Consider the following 19,089-nt stretch of genomic DNA (forward strand, 5'->3'; position numbering starts at 1 on the left):
GAGGTCCTGAGAGCCAGGCTGACACTGCTTCCTGAAATGCGGTGTCTTCTAAAAGGTCTTTATCATTTTTTTTTCTTTCAGAACTAAATCAATCACGATTAAACTCTTGGTAGTGTAGGCCATGATAAAATACAGTCACCAGGCTGTGCCCAGCTCTGCTGATCCAATTAAGATATTGGTGTTGGCTTGTCATTAGAGTGCTATACTATCCTGATTAAAATTAGTTGTGTTGCAATTTGTTTGGGTTGTAAAGCTTTGCCCTTGAAGCAAGAGGAGTAAATGAATGAGCTTTGACAAACTTATGGTTCCCAGAGAGTAAGGGGCAGGGGGAGGGATAAATTGGGAAATTGGGATTGACATATACACACTACTATATATTAAACAGATAACTAATAAGGACCTACTCTATAGCATGGGGAACTCCACTCAATACTCTGTAATGACCTATATGGGAAAAGAATCTAAAAAAGAGTGGATATATGTGTATGTATAACTGATTCACTTTGCTGTACACCTGAAACTAACACAACATTGTAAATCAACTATACTCCAATAAAAAGTTTAAAAAAAAGAAGAAGAAATGAATGAGGTTTGAGGACGTCAGGGGTGACACAGAAAGGAAGGAGGGAAGGAAGCACATGAGCGAAGCAAGGGGTCAGAGGGTCTGTGCTCTGCCGTCTACAAGTCATAAAACACAAGGCCCGGGCTTCCCTGGTGGCACAGTGGTTGAGAGTCCGCCTGCCGATGCAGGGGGCGCGGGGTCGTGTCCCGGTCTGGGAGGATCCCACATGCCGCGGAGCGGCTGCGCCCGTGAGCCATGGCCGCTGAGCCTGCGCGTCCGGAGCCTGTGCTCCGCAACGGGAGAGGCCACAACGGTGAGAGGCCCGCGTACCGCAAAAAAACAAAACCAAACCAAAACAAAACAAAAACCACAAGGCCCGAAATAGCTACCCAGTCCTCGTTATCTAATTATGTCTAATTATATGTTCTTGGCCCACCGGAAGTGAGAGGCAAGGTACGCACCCCAAACAGTCCAGTGACAAGCCACTTTAGAAATGTGGTTGGAGACCCATGCAGCTCCCCTGGGCCACTGAGGGTAATCCGCAGGTGTCCTCCTCACCTGTTCACCACCCCGAGGGGACCCTGGGTATCAGACAGGCTGGGGAAACTTCAGAGGAAACTTGCTTTCAAAGATAAGGCAGCAACTCCCTTTGCTGCTTAATAACTTGCTTTGCTGAATCTCATTCTCTTTGCACTTCATTTGCACAGGGCCTGCTGCACAGCAGGAAAGTGCTTTGAAGGCTAAAACCTTCTCCCACCCCGGCAGACTGTTAGGCATCCTGGGGCAGGGCAGCCAAAGTGCCTGCCCAGTGCAAACTCAGGCCTCCCTGGTGGCCCGGCCCACGGGGCCATTAAGTCAGCACAGCTAGCAGGACTCTCCTGCGGTCCTATGAGGTCCCGTTATCCCTGTGGGAAAAGCAGGGAGGGAAGTGCCGGTCAGATGGCTGATGAGGGAGGCCCAGGGTCCCGGGCTTGTCAGCAGATCTGCCCCTGGACCCAGTGCTCTGTCAGCCCACACCAACTGTGAGCTCAGACAGGCCAGCCTTCGAGGAGGAATCTGAGAACTCCTAGCACAGTGACGAGGCCACCTGTGCTAATGGATTCCGGGGGAAGAGAGGAACTTGCCCAGAACTTGCAGTTAGCAACTTGACAGGTCAAGGGTCTAAACACATAAATTCAAAGATTTGCATTGTTATCAAAAGGTTCCTGCAGCTGAAGAAAAAAGCAGATTTCTAGAATACCCACCAGCATCAAACACGCAAGGCTTAGAGTAATCAAATGGAGTATTAAAAAGGTAGAGAGGGGCTTCCCTGGTGGCGCAGTGGTTTAGAGTCCGCCTGCCGATGCAGGGGACACGGGTTCGTGCCCCGGTCTGGGAGGATCCCACATGCCGCGGAGTGGCTGGGTCCGTGAGCCATGGCCGCTGAGCCTGCTCGTCCGGAGCCTGTGCTCCGCAAGGGGAGAGGCCACAACAGTGAGAGGCCCAAAAAAAAAAAAAAAAAAAAAAAGGTAGAGAGGCTGGTCCTAACGTTTTGGACCCTATAAAATACACATAATTCCACCACTAAGTTAATGCCAGAGTCCCGTGAGAGTTCAAATTGTATAAAAATGTGCAATGAAATATGTCTGCTAAAATATCCATCTCTTGCCTATTTTGTTTCAATACAAAACCTAATTTTCTTTTTTTTTTTTTTTTTTTTTTTAGAGAGAGCTATCGGGTCAAACGGCTTCTCATTAAAAATAATTTCAAGTTTCCACAAGATTTAAGATTAGTATTCTAGAAAAAAATGAACTTCTGTCCATATATTTCAAATTTTGATCCCTCTACAGCAAAAATAAATGGATTAAAAATGCCTTTTGAAGGGCAATTACACTACCTTGGAAATGAAGGTAGATTTTAAAGTAATTGTTTGTTAGAAGGAGACTAAGTACTGAAAAGAAACGAAAGAACCATTAAACTGGAAAATATCTTACCTTGAGAAGTTGAGGAAATGAACATGTCGAGTGAATAAATAGGGCTGTTCGGCAGTACTTATATTTTTAATCAGTTCCATCTATTAAAAAAAGTACAAAATTAGCATATATAGGATCTAATTTACCAAGCTATATTAAGCTAAAGGTTATCTCCCCTACTCTTTTGATCCTCATTACCTCTTGGACCAGGGCCAAACAGCTGTGTTTTGTGCAACATTTATGAACTTTACATAAGGCTTCTTACTAAATAAAACACAGCTATCCCAATGTATAGTCCTGTATTTAATTTAGCTGATTGCCACCATGAACACAAAGTTACAGGTTAAGTAATTTTAGCTGGAGAAGTCAGCCTGTTGCTGTACATGCAAATGAGAAAATGCCTTTAATCCCCTCCTTTAAAGGCAAATCAAGACAGGTTATTATTTTACATTTTCTATAATGATCTTACTGGGAAATACAGAAGTATTTGAAACAAGTTCTGCAGAATTGAAAAGTGGGAATAAAATGAGGCAATATTTCATTATTTTTCTCTTTGATTATAAAATTTACAAAGCAAGTATTTCATAGGAAACACACAATCCTCCCCCCCCCCCCCCCCCCCCTTGGCAACCACAAGTCTGATTTCTATGTCTGTGAGTCTGTTTCTGTTTGATATAACAGATAAGTTCATTTGTAGTATTTTAGATTAAACACCCCCCCCCCCCCCGCCCCGCCCCAAACACACACACAAAGTCTCGGTTTTTTGGTGGGTGGTCATCTGAATTATTTATTTGCAGTTATCAGCAAGGCAAAAAGTAGTTTTAATTTGTATAAACTAACAGTTACGGTCTTCTGGAACATGTCATGATACAGAAAATGTTTAGTAAAATCTGTTAGAAATTCCAAACATTCTTATGACTCCCTGACTTCCTGAATTCCACTTTCCTTAGCTTTTCTAATTTGCCCCATCAAAGCTGACACACTGGAATTTTTAAGAAGCACATTGAAAATTGCTACTTTGGATAGACATCAGAAGGGCAGCACTTCACATTTTATAAAATAGTTCAAGTTGAAAACTGGAAACAAAAACGGTCATTCATGTGTAAACTATAATAGCAATAACAATTAAAAAATCAGAGTCTGGAACCCCAGGTTTGTCTCAAGCATGAGAGGAAACCTGGTCTGCCCTGTTCCCCCCTGTCCAGCTCAGGGCTGACATACACCGAAATGCCCAATGAATATTTCTTAAATGAATTAATTCCAACAAGTGCATGACTTACAGATCGTTACATGAGGACGTCGTTGCCTAAACCCTTTCATTAGATATTCCTGCTCACAACGACTGTTTGAAGAAATGAAATTGAATTTTAGAAGTAAATGACTTGCAGTTCATAACCAGTGCTTCTGTTCGTCAGTGGCAGGCACGGGTAAATAATGGTCTCCCTGTCCCCAGGCTTGAGCGTAAAAGGAAATTGAATCCTGCCTTTTTATCTACTGTTTACCCTCTACATCCCCCCTGCATGCCCCAGCGCTTGTTTTCGGTAATAAAACTTTCGGTTTCCTTCATACTGTAAATTTTGATTTTTGTTGATCTACCGGTAGAATCGCCGATTCGGAAGCACAACCACAATCAAAGGTAAAAATCTGAAAGCACAACCAAAGGTAACTGATCTCTGAGGATGTCTGCTTAGAAGCATAACTGTGTGGATGTTTAATATAAAGACCATTTAATGCTTTAGTCTTTAGATGATTTTTCTTCAGACATTTCTCTGCACACATAAGAATAATATGAGAAAGCATCGTAGCATTGCACAAGACTGGAAAAACAGGTCAGAAGAAAACCCGTTTCTTTCACATATTCAACATTATATTACATTCTCTAAACACATGTCAATGTGTTAAATTTAATGGAAGAACAGTAGTGGTTAGATTATGAAAACAGTGTCATAATAGTCATAAAGCTGTCTATTTCACGAGGAAAAATGGATTAGCAGTGACAGTGCATAACTCATTCAAGACATATCTTTAAACAAAGAATAAAGGTTACTAATGCTCACATTTATCGCATTGGTACAGGGAAGTCAGAGAGTACCTCTCAGCTCTCATGCATTTTTGACCCACACACCAAATAGGAAAACCCACGTGAGGTACCATAAGACATCAGGTTCACGGTATCACACGATGGTCTTCACAAACGCTAACTTTCCCCAGGTCTAGTGACAAGCGACTGTCTCCTGAGCCCCCGCTGGCCATCACCTGAGTTCCCTCTTGGTCTTCCCATTACTGCCAGCAGCCTGCCTTTTCTCTCGTTCGACTCTTATCTGCATGGGTGGCAATGGCACTACCTAAAATTATCAAAGAAACTAAGTTTCCTTTTCCTTGGCTCATGCAGAACCACTGCTGGCCTTTATTTTAAATCCACTGCATTCATTCATTCAGCATTTACTGGGTGCTTACTAAGCCCTGGACATCAAAACCTGAACAGGATCAGTGGGAAGACACATAAAGACAAGACAGTGGAATGTGTCCTAATGATGTTCCCAAATCTACCCTGTGGCCAGAACCATACTCTTGATCTTCACCCACCTTCACTCCTTTTCCAGTTAATGGTACTCTCCATATCCTCACATTTGATCTGGGTCTTTCCTGAACTCCCATATTCAATCCCTTGCTGAGTCATGTTAATTCTGTCTTTACTATCTCCCTCCGCTGGCTCTCAAGACCCCACATCCTGTGGCCAGCCAAACTAGACTCCTCCATATTCCTTCCTCACACCATGTCCAAGACTGATGTCCAAGCTCAGGCTCAAGATTCTTCTTATAGAATGTTCTTCCTCTTCTCTCTGCATGTCCAAATCCTAATCACTTTTACATCTGGCTGAAATGCCCGCCTCCTCCCAGTAGCCTTCCTGGATGTCTCCTTTCATTCACCATCCGTTGATTTCCAACTCTGTCAGGCAATGTGCCACTCCGGGTTGTGGCTATAGAGACAGAAGATTTGGTTCTTGCTTTCAGGAAGCTCAGAGTCTTGGGGGAGAAGTGGACGAGAAGGCAGGGACCATCATGTGATAATCACCATGGGGTAGAAGGCACGGAGGTGAGGTACCTGTCCCTGCTTGCAGATGGAGAGGTGATGTTTCCCCACGGAGGTGTTTCTAAGTGGTTTGCAAGGACCCATAGGAGTTAACAGGTGAAGAAAGGGACTCGCAGCGTGGCAGAGTGAACAGTGGATGCGAAGGACAAAACACAAAAATGACACGGATGTTAAAACTGCCAGGAGGTCAGGCATGGGATCAGCAAGGCAGTAGATAACTAGAGAGGAAGGTAGGAGCTGGGTAATTGAGGGTCTTGCAGGTCACATGAAGGATTCTGACATTTATCCTCTGGGCAGTCAACAGCCAGAAGGGATTTTTTTTCTCTCAGATCTAAGGTCAGGTGGAGAATGTGAAGAAGAGGGTGAGGTTTAGGGAGGCAGCGAGCTTAGCCGCGAAGATGGCAGTAATCCCAACAGGAAATGATGAGGTCACGAACGCATCACTTCTCAGTGTGGGTCCCACACCCGCGGCATCAGCATCAACTGGACATGTGTCCAACAAGAATGCAGATCCTCAGGCCTCATTCCACACCTACGGAATCAGGAGAAACTCTGGAGGTGGGGCCCATCAATCCGCGTTTTCACAAGCCCACCAGGAGAGTCTACGGCTTAACGGTTTCAGAACCACAGAATGAAGTGCGTGGTAGTGAAAATAAATGGAGAGATCTGGGTACATTAAGGAGGCGGAATCTGCTGAGCCTTGTGGCAGCAGAAGGGAAGGAGAGGGTGTGGTCAACAGAGCTTCCTTCTCAGAGTCCTGGCTGGGATCTGAACATGTGGTGGCACCCATTGGTGGACTCGGGGAACACTGCAGGCGGAAGCACTCAGGCTCCAGAAGTGAGGGAAAATGGGTTTGGTTTCGAACATCTTTGGGGAGAGATGACACTGCCTTGTTTAACTTCCCACAGCACTTTGAGAATTTTCCAGGACATGATCTGTTTATATTACATTATAGCTGAGTTTGAGTGCTGGCTTTGAACCAGCTTGAAAGCTCCTTGAGGCTTGTGGTCAGGTTTTATTTCTCCCCCAGAAAGCCAAACCCAGGTGCCTACATAGAAGACATACCCGTAATTGTTTATGCAATGAAGTACCCTCTTTAAAAAAAGTTTTTTGGAGTTAAGAAATATACAGTCCACTGAAGACAGAATTAGCGCTAAGGCAATGAATTCAGCCTTTCTGGGCCAGATATGTGCCTTCATTACCGTGGTGTCACGTGGAGTTAACGGTTTTACTACTACAACATTTAGGATGTAACAACAACACCAAACAAACTATCATTTTCTGAGTGGTTCCCAGGCTATGCACTATATCGAGATGCTCTTTATACACATACCGTCATTTCATCTTCAAACGACACCGTGAGTTCAGTATTATTATCCAGGGTTTACAGGTTAAGGAACTGAGGCACAGAAAGGCTACACAGATTGCTTACGGTCTCACCACTAGAAAAAGTTGGAGCCAGGATTCAAATCCAAGTCTGTCTGACACCAAAATTCCTGCTACTTATCACTAAGCTACAATCTCCTTATCATTCCCACTGCGCTTCAATCTATATATAACCTATTACAATGGGAGGAAGGGGTCGGTTAGCAAAACAACTCCGGAGACTAAAGAGGGTTTACGGGGATATGAATTTTCTACCTTTCATGTGATGGGCTGAAAAATTAAAAGAAAGTTCTAACAGGTGGAAATGCATTAAAAATAATTTTAAAAAAAGCATTAAAATATCAGAGAGAATATTTTTTAAAGTTCTAGGTAGGAAAACAGTATATTATAACAAGCCAGGAATGAATTTAAAATACTAAAAATAAAAAAGAAAGAAAAAGAACTATGTAACGGAATGGATCTAAACGCAGAAGTTAAATCACAGCACATCTGAGAATGAGACAGAATTGAAGTTTAAAGAAAGAGGCATGAATCAAACAGAATTTATAATGCAGAGGATATGCCAGGCAGTAGCTTTTAATCTTTCGCTGTCAACCTAACTGCCTGAGATGATAGAGCAGAAAACCTTTACACTGCAGTTCTACAAACACAGCTGGTTAGTAAAAGACTTCTTTGGGAAATGCTCGTCAGCGGTAACTGGCAGAGTATTGACCCTACTCTGATCTGAATTCTTGTGTCACTCGTGAACAACTAGATGCCCTATAATATTGCACAAATCTTAAATGAAAGAAAAGCATGTTTTCACACAGTAAAGCCAAATAAGGAGTAGCTCAGAGGAGAACTCCTTGGTCCTTTAACCTCAGAGGCCAGGAGGATGGCTGTGGGCTCAGGTTATCTTCCCCTCTTCCTCCTGCAAAGAGGAAGCCCTTCTTGCAGGAGGTAGGATGATCTTCCCACCTTCAGCTTGGGGCTGTGCAGTCAGTGCAACACATGCCTGCAATGAAGAAGAAGACCACCAGGGGGAGCAATGACGTGAACAAGGCTAAGAGGCTGCATCTGAATAGAGGAAAATCAATCTCGTGGCTACAACTGGAAGGAGAGGAGAAAACGTCTTAATTTCTCAGGCCTTGTGGCTTCTTTCTTTCCCCGCTTTTCTTTCCACTGAGTTTTCATGAGCAGACTCAGCTTTTGTCTATAGGACTCCAAGATAAGACCTCGTTTGCAGAACTGGAGACGGGCTCAGCTAATCTTTTTGGTTTGCTTCCAAAGTCTGGTTGGAGCACCTCTGATGCCTGTGGACACATCCCTCCTACTCTAAAGTCAGGAAACTCTGAGGGTCACTCTAAGGAGACTTTTCCAAAACGTCTCAAGCAAGGGTAAGGCTTCTGAGATAAATGTGCAGGCTTCTGAGGAGACACCCCTCAATAAGACTTCAGGGGAAATGAGATGTCTTCAGAGTTTTGAGGGATTCTCAGGTAAAAGAGGAATTTTTCTTGCTTAGTGGAGGATTCCCCTTAATAGAGAGAAAACTTTCTAATAATCAGAGGCTTTCATGCAATGATTCTTCACTAGAATTGTGCATGAGCATCTCTTGGGGAGTTTTTTCCCCCCATGATACAAATATGTGGGCTCCACCATTAAGAGTATATAACTCAGTATTTTGTAGTAAGACCTAGAAATATGTGTTGTGAAACAGCTCCCAAGAAGACTCTGATGCCCATGATAGTTAAGAACCAAATTTTTTATTAACCTCCCACTGCCCATGAATAATGTTCTATCTCCTTAGCCTAACATTCAAGGTTCTCCAGGATTTGACCCCAGTTCACTTTCAATTCTTATTCTCCCACATTCTTCTTGAGCACTTACTTTTTCCTATAACAGAGGGTGATAATACTTTCCTAATAATGTTGCTTAAAGGATTAAAGTAAGATGCACAAACGTCTCGTGTGTTGTCTGGTGCTCAGTGTACACCAATAACAGTAGGTCCCCAATGAATATACATCACAATGGATAAAGAAACAATGGCGAGACCTGCCTCAAAAACAAATGAGTGAACCTTTTGAGTGAACCTTTGCCTTTAAACAGAGGCCGTTGACCCTGCTTTAGGGAAGCCTAGGAGGAATCCCCGTGGCCCCAAGACCGTTTCCAAATCTCACATGGTTTCTTTAGGTGCACTTTCTCTTCTCGAGTCGCAATGCTTTGTAGTCACAGTCAGACTTGGACTTTGCAGTGGGTGAGAGCAGTGGGGAAGGGAAGTTAAAACACTATAAAGAAATTGTTTCCGACCAAGAGGCTAAAGCAATCTAGAGCACACAGACGTAGGGGCTCTGTCTCCTCTACCCTTTGAATACTTTTCAAGATTTTAGTCATTTGAATGGCTGTTGAACAGTCAGAGCAGATGTGGAGTTTATAGTGAAAGAGTAGCCTTTACTGATATGGCTGATGGAACCATGTAGGTTGGTCCACCAGCTCCCAACTGTGAGAGTTCTGTGGGATGCAACTGAGAGCCGCAAATACTCATAAAGTGTCCCCTGGCCAACTAAGACTGGGAAACTCTAGGTGAAAGCTGGTTAAACAGATTTTTCATTTTGTTTTTAATTGAAAGAATTCTCAGTCTTTTTTTTTTTTTTTTTTTTTTGCGGTACGCGGGCCTCTCACTGTTGTGGCCTCTCCCATTGCGGAGCACAGGCTCGGGATGCGCAGGCTCAGCGGCCATGGCTCACGGGCCCAGCCGCTCCACGGCATGTGGGATCTTCCCGGACCGGGGCACGAACCCGTGTCCCCTGCATCGGCAGGTGGACTCTCAACCACTGCGCCACCAGGGAAGCCCCTCAGAGTCTTTAAAATGTGAATAATTGTCATGACTTTCCTAGAGGGGGACAAGGGGACAACATTTCCCAAATTTATTGAATCATGGTATTTTCTTTTTTTTCAGTGTCTTAGGGGACTAGGATACTCAGTAACACACTTAGGGAAATGCTGATGTGATGGTTTTGACAGGGATCCTTAACTCTGTAACTCCCGTGGCACTTGATCAAAAAAAAAAAAAAACAACAACAAAAGTTTTCTCGACTCTACCCTAGAATCTCCAGGAGAAGGGCCATTGCAACTATATGTTTCAAAAGGCTTAGCTGGGTATTCTGCCGTGCAGCCAGAGCAGATAGCCACTGCATTAGGAGAATGGCTCCTGGATTCGGGAGGGCCTAAGTTCAAGTCCAGGTACCATGGATAGTCATTTTATTATATTTGGGAAGTGACTTCATCTGGTTGTCTTAGTTTTCTCATCCATAAAATAGGAAATCATACTCACTCACTGGTACAGTTTTAGGCCCAAAAGAGTTAAATGAAATAATGAAGTAAAACAATTATCATAGAGTAGGTGCTGTTTGCAATTTGGAATCCTCAGTAACTTCAGTGTAAATAAAAATAGAAAAAGTATTTGCTTTCTCCATCTTTTAGGCTCATATGCCAACAATTTTTGCCTTTCTCCAACAGGAATGAAATAATTTTGAACCCTTATGTCTGTGATATGCCTGCGACACTTTGACTTCTGTTATCCTTAGAGCAATGTTCTGAAAGATAGGGTCAGACCATTAACAAAGATGGTTATGAGTCTTTTGGAAATCATGCCCCATGTCTTCTGGAAAATAGTTCTTTATCTTTTAGATTGTACATAATCTCCATTTTCCAAGAAATTATCTAAACTAGACCAAGAAATTGAAATCCGGTTTTAGAGCGTAAATGAAATGATGTCATCCTAGGTTTGCATCATATGCCCTGCAAAGGTCCAACATTTGGCCAGCACCAGCTGTCCATGTTCTTCTGTTGAGGCAGAGTTTTCTAAAATATTAACTTCGAAGGCATTTCTATTTCTATAAGGGCAGATGTAATGGGATTTTTATAGACATTCTAACATTTGCTGTCTTTCATGTTCGCTTTCCTTTTAAATAATCCCTCAGTGTCTTATCCCATTAAATAGATTTTTAAAATCTAGTACTGAATGGGGATGTGTGGGGATGTGTGTGTGTGTGTGTGTGTGTGTGTGTGTGTGTGTGTGTGTGTGTGTGTGTGATGACAGCTACCCTCCAGGGAGAAATGTATGTGTGAATTTGACTCTGGCCCAGAGAGATGCCACTGTGTATGAATGCAACGGTACAGATGATTCCAGCCTTACATGTGGATACTTTTCTGAAGTTCATTTGTAAGTCAGTAGTTTGGAACTTGGAACACATTTTCTCATAAAAGAAATGTTCTACATGGTGGAGAGAGCCTGTTTAACTCGTACTGCACCTGAAGCAGAATTGTTATTAACTCCAGAGAACAGTGTTTCCATGGAAACACATTTTCAGAGTGCTACTCTTTAATGCTGAGAACCACTGACTATAAAATTTTAACTTGTCTCCTAAATCACTCACCCCCTTTTCCTTTAATAAATTATCAAGAGGAGGAGCTATTCACACCACAAATTATTTCTTGAATATGTTAGGTTAAAATAATAGTTTTTTCTTTGCTTGTTTCATGCACTTTGAAACTTTAGAAAAAGGATGCACCCAACAAAGAAAAAGAGTTTCTTTAAACATTCTTGAGCTACTTGAAACTTGTTTGTTTTTGTCCTGGCATTTCCTGGCTCTCCTTGTATATCACAGCCCACTCGTCTCGCTGCAGAGAGGCAACTGTCACTACCCTTATGTTTGTTTTTAAAGACATCAAAATTGTTTATTTGTTTTTTCCTACCATATCTTTACCTTTCCCTTAAGTTTTTAAAACTTGCCTTATAATTTAATAGGAATCTGGAATAACTAAGTAATGAAATATATTCTAGGTCACACGGACCACAGGAATCAGAAATGTTTCAACTAATTATACACAGATTATGGCAGAAGTTGTATAAATATATCACAGAATCACAGGGCTGGAAAGAACCTTAAAAGATTGTCTAGTCTATTCCCTGGCTTCTAGACAAGCCAGTCATTCCAAACAGATGAGAGCTAACCTCTATTTTGGAGGAGGATGACTTTGGCTTTAACCCTTTTTCTAAAAGATTGAACCATTCAGGCACCATTAGTACATTACTCTTCGTTTTTAATCTAAATTCTTCCCTTGGCAGTTCCTCATAGGAAACAAAGTAGGTTGATTTGTGTAAAATCCCACAGCATATTTAAATTTCACATTTTGTGCTTGCTCTTCTAGGGCCTTCCTGAACATCTCAGGGTCTAATACTTTTGTTACTTTGCTCCCTCTGGGTTGTTAGACTTCTCAGCAGTGGGAACTAAAATCCAGCTACTGTGTTTTGTTAGGCTTCAAGAACTGAGCATAGTTTCCACACATAGGAACATTTAAGTCTAACCTGATAAGCAGACCCAAAGACTCAAAAGAAAACCAAATTTTATATTTACAACAAAATTGCAATATCATAGGCTATTTATTATAGTCACTCTCTTTCAGGTAGTGAAAATAGCGTAGGCTATTTATTATAGTCACTCTCTTTCAGCCCTAATCTTATCCGTTCTTCAGTAAGGTAAGGAAATCAAAGAGAACCTACCCCTATGAAAATTATTGATAAACTGTGATATCCTTAAATGTCACCAAATATAATTTTTCTATTGAGCACCTACTACAGAACCTGCAAGGGGTAATCCCCAAATATTTTTTGCTGATTGATAATGACTATTTAGACTTGTTACTCAGAGACTCTTTAATGGAAGTTTCCAAAGGAACGGGCATTTTAATCTCTATACTGTGGACAACACTAAACATACAGGCTTTATAGCAAGTACTGCTGGCTGTGTTATGCACTTAAAACAGTCCTACCATCCTCCGTGATAAGAGAGACAGGAAGGCTTATTGCATATTCCATTTGTGTGTGAGATTTTGAATGCCTCAAAGGTGGAGATTATCTCAGAAAGAAGCAGACATGGCTGGAAATTTCCATAATTATGGCCTCAACCTGACACTCAGCCATATACCTTGTTTATTCCCCAAACTTACCTTGTCACTGAGTGGTGTGATAGTTAATTTTATGTGTCAGTTTGACTGGCCAAGGGATGCCCAGATTAAACAATATTTCTGGGTGTATCTGTGAGGGTGTTTCTGGATGAGATGAGCATTTGAATCAGTGGACTCAGTAAAGTAGATTTCCCTCCCCAGTATGGGTGGGCCTTATCCAATCCCTCGAAGGCCTGAATAGAACAAAATGTGGAAGAAGGAGGAAGTCGATTTTTTTTTTTCCTGCCTCACTGATTAAGCTGGGACATCTCATTTTACATTCCCCTGCCCTTGGACTGGGACTTACATCATTGGCTCCCTTGGTTTGCGGGCCTTGACACTCAAGCTCAGACTCAATTACACCAATGGCTTTCCTGGGCCTTCAACTTGCAGATGGCAGATGGTGGGACTTCTCAGCCTCCACGGCTGCATGAGCCAATTCCTCACAGTACATCTCCTTTTCTTTATTCCTATCTATCTATCTATCGATATATCTCCATCCTACTAGTTCTGTTCTCTGGAGAACCCTGACTTACAGTGGTGGCTACTCATCCATCCTAAATACCTAAGGGGACCGAAGCAACTTTCTGAGAGCAGGCTAACAAACCTGACCCTGTAAAATGATTGTGGGAGCCCTAGGCCTAACTTTTCTGCATTAGCGAAGTATTTCAATGGAGATGGTTAAGCCTACTTCGTGTAAGCATACAAAGTAGAATCTGTCTGTACAGCTTCCTGGCAGAACCTAGCACCCCTACACTACCACCAGCATGACCCTTGTATGGCTCAGCTGTATTAGGGCAGATTTATTCCCGGGAAATGGGGTAATTCTTTTGTTACCAGTGAATATGCCAAAAGCTGTTTTGGAGACTCAAGATCCCCTGAACATACCAAAATAGGAAGCTCATGTCCCCATCAACCAACAAAATTCCTGGACCAAAGAGGGTTTTCTCTTTATGATAACCACAAAGATTTAGGACACTTGTGAGAAAACACAGAGGAAGAAATATTAAAATAAAGTTTTCTTACTTTTGCTCCCAAAATGTCAGCATTATTTATAGCTCAGTGGTGTAACTCTCTGATATTTAAGCATTGCTAATGTTAGCTAAATATACAATGACCAGAGTACTCTAGCCTTCATTGGTCTTAATAAAAGTATCCCTTCAGGTAAACTTCCTGGTTTGAAGACTTCTGTCCGAACCCTGAACTTAAATTTCCTTCCACACTCTGGCAAAAACACAGTGTGACATTATAACTCTGGTATTCATCTGTTAGGGACTCAAAGGGTCTTCTGGAAGGCACCCACTAATCACACAAATGAATTGCAGCGAAGTGCAACTGAACCACATGGGCAAAGACAACTTACTTGTTCATTTTTGGTAAGTCTGGTTTTGTTGTGAATGTCTGACGTAACCAAGTTGAATCCGTGCTTCTCTGACAGGATTCTCAGAAGCAAGACCACGGTCCGGCTTCCACACTTGCCAACTCTGTTGTACACCACCTGGCTCGGGAAAGGTAGCGCCTGGGCAGAACGAGAGAGCAAATGAGAGGGTGTGGGTTAAAATACTTTGGGTGCTTCCCTCAATTGCAGAACAACACATGTCTGACCAGTCTAAATGAGAAGTGTCCATACGAAACTAACAAGAGAATGGAAGCGACGAACTCGTATTTATCTTCACAGTATAACTTGACAGAAACGTTGGACTCCTTATCCGTCTGCCCTGATACTTAAAACTGGTAAAATTTCATGCCATCTATAATACTGATTGTGAGACTACTTTTGTTTTTTTCTTAGGAACAAAATATGTAAATATGTGCCTTAATGATGGTGTTCTTTTGCAAGTTATATTACGCTTTATCAGAACTTAATCTGTAGACTGCTCAAGAGAAATATAGTAATTAAAAAAATTGAGACAGGGCTTCCCTGGTGGAGCAGTGGTTGAGAGTCCGCCTGCCGATGCAGGGGACATGGGTTCGTGTCCCGGTCCGGGAAGATCCCACGTGCCGCGGAGCGGCTGGGCCCGTGAGCCATGGCCGCTGAGCCTGCGCGTCCGGAGCCTGTGCTCCGCAACGGGAGAGGCCACAACAGTGAGAGGCCCGTGTACCGCAAAAAAAAAAAAAAAAAAGTTGAGACATAATTTCCATACAATAAAATTCACCCTTTTAAAGTATACATTCAGTGAGTTTCAGTATATTCACAAAATTGTGAACCATCACCACTACCTAATTCCAGAGCATTTGAAAAGAAACTCATACCCATAGCAGTCACTTCCATTTACCTCATTACCTTGGATCCACTGAAACCATTTATCTACTTTCTGGCTCTATGGCTTTGCCTATAGCATTCTGAACATCTCATATAAAAGGAATCATAGGATATGTGGCCTTTTGTGCCTGGCTTCTTTCACCGAGCATAATGTTTTTAAGGTTTATCAGTGTTGTAGTATGAAGTATCTACTCCATCTCTTTATATGGCTGAATAATATTACACTGTATTTTGTTTATACACTCATCAGTTGATGGACGTTTGAACTGTGTCCACCTTTTGCCTACTATGAATAATGCTGCTATGAACGTCTGTCTATAAGTCTTTGGGGAGACACATGTTTTTGATTCACCTTGAGAAAATCCTAGGAGTGGAAATGCTGGATCATATGGTAACTCTACGTTTAACCTTTTGAAGAACTGCCAAACTATTTTTAATACAGCTGCACCATTTTATATTCCCACCAGCAATGTATGAGAGTTTCAGTTTCTCCACATCCTTGCCCACACTTGTTGCCTGTTTTTCTTCTTCTTATTACAGCCGTTCTAATGGGTGTGCAGCGGTATCTCATTGTGGTTTTGATTTGCATTTCCCTGATGACTAATGATGTTAAGCATATTTCATGTATTTATTGGCCATTTGGACAATTTCTTTGGAGAAATGTCTATTCAAATCCGTTGCCCATTTTAAAATTGGGTTACTTGTCTTTTTATTGTTGAGTTTTAAGTTTTATATTTTTTCTGGATTTGCAAATATATGATCTGCAAATATATTCTCCCATTCTATGGATTGCCTTTTCACTTTCCTGATAGTGTCAAAACACAAGCTTTTAATCTTAATGGAGTCCAATTTATCTAATTTTACTTTGGTTGCCCATGCTTTCGGTATCATATCTAAGGAACCACTGCCTAATCCAAAGTCACAAATATATACACCTGTGTTTTCTCCTAAAAGTTTTATAGTCTTAGTGCTAACATGTAGGTCTTTGACTCATTTTGAGTTAATTTTGTGTATGGTGTGAGCTAGTGACCTAACTTCATTGTTTTGCATGTGAATATCCATTTGCCTCCGCAACATTTATTGAAAATACTGGGTTTTTTTCTCCATTTAACTGTTTGGTACCTCACTGAAAATCCACGAAGTATAAATTTATGGGTTTATTTCTGGACTCTCAATTCTATTCCATTGATCCATATGTTTTTATCCTTATGCCAGTACCACAGCATCTTTTTTTTTTTAACATCTTTATTGGAGTATTATTGCTTTACAACGGTGTGTTAGTTTCTGCTTTATAACAAAGTGAATCAGCTATAAATATACATATATCCCCATATCTCCTCCCTCTTGCGTCTCCCTCCCACCCTCCCTATCCCAGCCCTCTAGGTGGTCACAAAGCACCAAGCTGATCTCGCTGTGCTATGCGGCTGCTTCCCACTAGCTAGCTATTTTACATTTGGTAGCGTATATATAAGTCCATGCCACTCTCTCACTTCATCCCAGCTTACCCTTCCCCCTCCCCGTGTCCTCAAGTCCATTCTCTACATCTGCATCTTTATTCCTGTCTTGCTCCTAGGTTCTTCATAACCATTTTTCTTTTTTTTTTAGATTCCATATATACGTGTTAGCATACGGTATTTGTTTTTCTCCTTCTGACTTACTTCACTCTGTATGACAGAGTGACACCTCACTACAAATAACTCAATTTGGTTTCTTTTTATGGCTAATATTGCATTGTATATATGTGCCACATCTTCCTTATCCATTCATCTGTCGATGGACACTTAGGTTGCTTCCATGCCCTGGCTATTGTAAATAGGCTGCAATGAACATTGAGTACCACAGAATTTTGATTACTCTTTCTTTGTTATAAGTTTTGAAATCGGGAAGGGTGAATCCCTGCAACTGTGTTCTTTTTCTTCAAGACTGTTTTGGCTATTCTGGGTCCTTTGTATTTCGGTATGAATTTTAGGATCAGCTTATCAATTTCTGCAAAAAAGGCAGTTGAGATTTTGATAGGGATTATGTTGAATCTGCAGATCAATATGGGGACTATTGCCATTTTAATAATATTAAGTCTTCCAATCCATGAATATGGATGTCTTTCCACTTACTGGATTTTCCTTTGTTTCATTGATGTGTCGCAATTTTCAGTGTAGAAGCCTTACAATCCTTTCATTTATGTTTTTGATGCTATTATAAATGGAATTGTTTTCTTAATTTAATTTTTGGATTGACTGTTAGCTGATAGAAATACAGTTGATTTTTGTATATTGATCCTGTATCCTCCAATCTTGCTGAGCTCATTTGTTGGCTTTAATAGTTTTTTGGTGTGGATTCTTTAGGATTTTCAAATATACGTGATCATGTCATCTGCAAACAGAGACAGTTTTACTTCTTCCTTTCCAATATGGACGCCTTTTATTTCTTTTTCTCTTTTAATTGCCAAGTTACGACGATTTTGATAGACTAAGAAGTAAATTATAACAAGTATCTGATTAAATATCTATATCCCCAATAAAGATATTATTTCCATTTTGAATGCTCAGCATTGAGCAATAATTAACAAATGTCCAGCACATATCCATAACAGAAGGCCATAAAGAAGCCCAAAGCTAAAGAATATAGTACAATATAAACATAAACATACCCCAAACTTGCCTATGGTATGCAACTTGAATTTTTGCCTTTGTAATTCTAGGTTTAATTTCCTAAAATGTTTTATATGCAGAGCAGCATTTCGTAAATTTGGAGTTTCAAGGCTAACTGTCATTGGAGTAAAATATAATACTTATATCACTCACTTAGCAACCAGTCATGTACCATTTTGATATAATTCTTCATATATATATATTTTTTAAATGAGCAGTACTTTGTTTCCTTAGGGCCAGTCAGTATGTTCTATTATGTGTCCACACAGTGCCTAGAAAATGCCTTGGATACACAGGGTCTCAACAGACATCGATTGGTTCTTGGCAGCTCTGGTAGGTTTAATGTACTGTTTAACACTAATGCAGTGATTCCAGTAAACTGTGAGACCAGGAGAATCTTCCAGTGCAGCTCTGATCTTTCTGACCAAATGCCAATACAAGTCATCAGGGTAAAAGACCATCATTATCATAGGTCATTTTACTTATGGTTCAATCAGTGAGTACCCCAAAAGTCTGTTCTCTGGCAATGACTGCAGAAGTTCAGATATTCAGGTAAATTATTTAGTTCTTACTTTATGAGGTTATGACCTAATGAGGCTGAACTGGGCTTCATGTTTAATAGAATGATACTAACAGTGTTTGCAAGTTGAATTTTCCATAATAACCGGGCTGGGGGATAGACTATGGTTGTGACAAAGCTGCCAAAATAAACACAGATTTTCATTTCTTTCAGGAATTAAACTGTTCAAGAATTGGGTGAGTGCATTATTCCCTGTCTTCTAGCCCAGCACAGAACAGCAAAGGAGAATTTGTTATGACTAAATTGATGACCTAGAAGATGTGAGTTACCACATATTAAGCACTTTATTTTAAGAGTGCAGAGTATATCTTAGAAGATTTAGATGAAGAACAGAGGCACTTAGAAACCTTAGATGGAAACACTTAATTTCTCCTGAATTTCTTGGGTAATCAACACAGTAGCAGGCTTAATATCTACCTACTCTCTTTTGCTAATAGCTAAGGATGTTATTTGCCTTTGGGTTATTGGTTAGTTAGTTTTTAAAAATATGTTCACTCCAATTCTTTCATTAGTTTTGTGGGAAGCTCCCAAATAATGATTATAAATATCTGATGTTTAAAAAGAACACATATAAAAACAAAAACCCCTGCATCATTCCCGCTGCTATAATACAATGATAT

At 41.1% G+C, this 19,089-nt stretch overlaps 1 protein-coding gene across 2 annotated transcripts in view; it reads right to left on the reverse strand.

The window, feature by feature from the left end:
- The window catches only part of UST (uronyl 2-sulfotransferase), a 286,999-nt gene that overhangs the window by 109,172 nt on the left and 158,738 nt on the right, over window positions 1-19,089 (reverse strand). For both annotated transcript variants that reach the window (XM_007458766.1, XM_007458767.1), the window contains exons 3-4: window positions 14,342-14,497; window positions 2,536-2,615 (exon numbers count right to left, since the gene is read on the reverse strand). In XM_007458766.1, the coding sequence (XP_007458828.1) occupies window positions 2,536-2,615; window positions 14,342-14,497 (236 nt within the window). The remainder of the gene's footprint in view (window positions 1-2,535; window positions 2,616-14,341; window positions 14,498-19,089) is intronic.

This window comes from Lipotes vexillifer, unplaced genomic scaffold, assembly GCF_000442215.2.
Source record: "Lipotes vexillifer unplaced genomic scaffold, Lipotes_vexillifer_v1.1 scaffold639, whole genome shotgun sequence".
Lineage (NCBI taxonomy): Eukaryota > Metazoa > Chordata > Mammalia > Artiodactyla > Lipotidae > Lipotes > Lipotes vexillifer.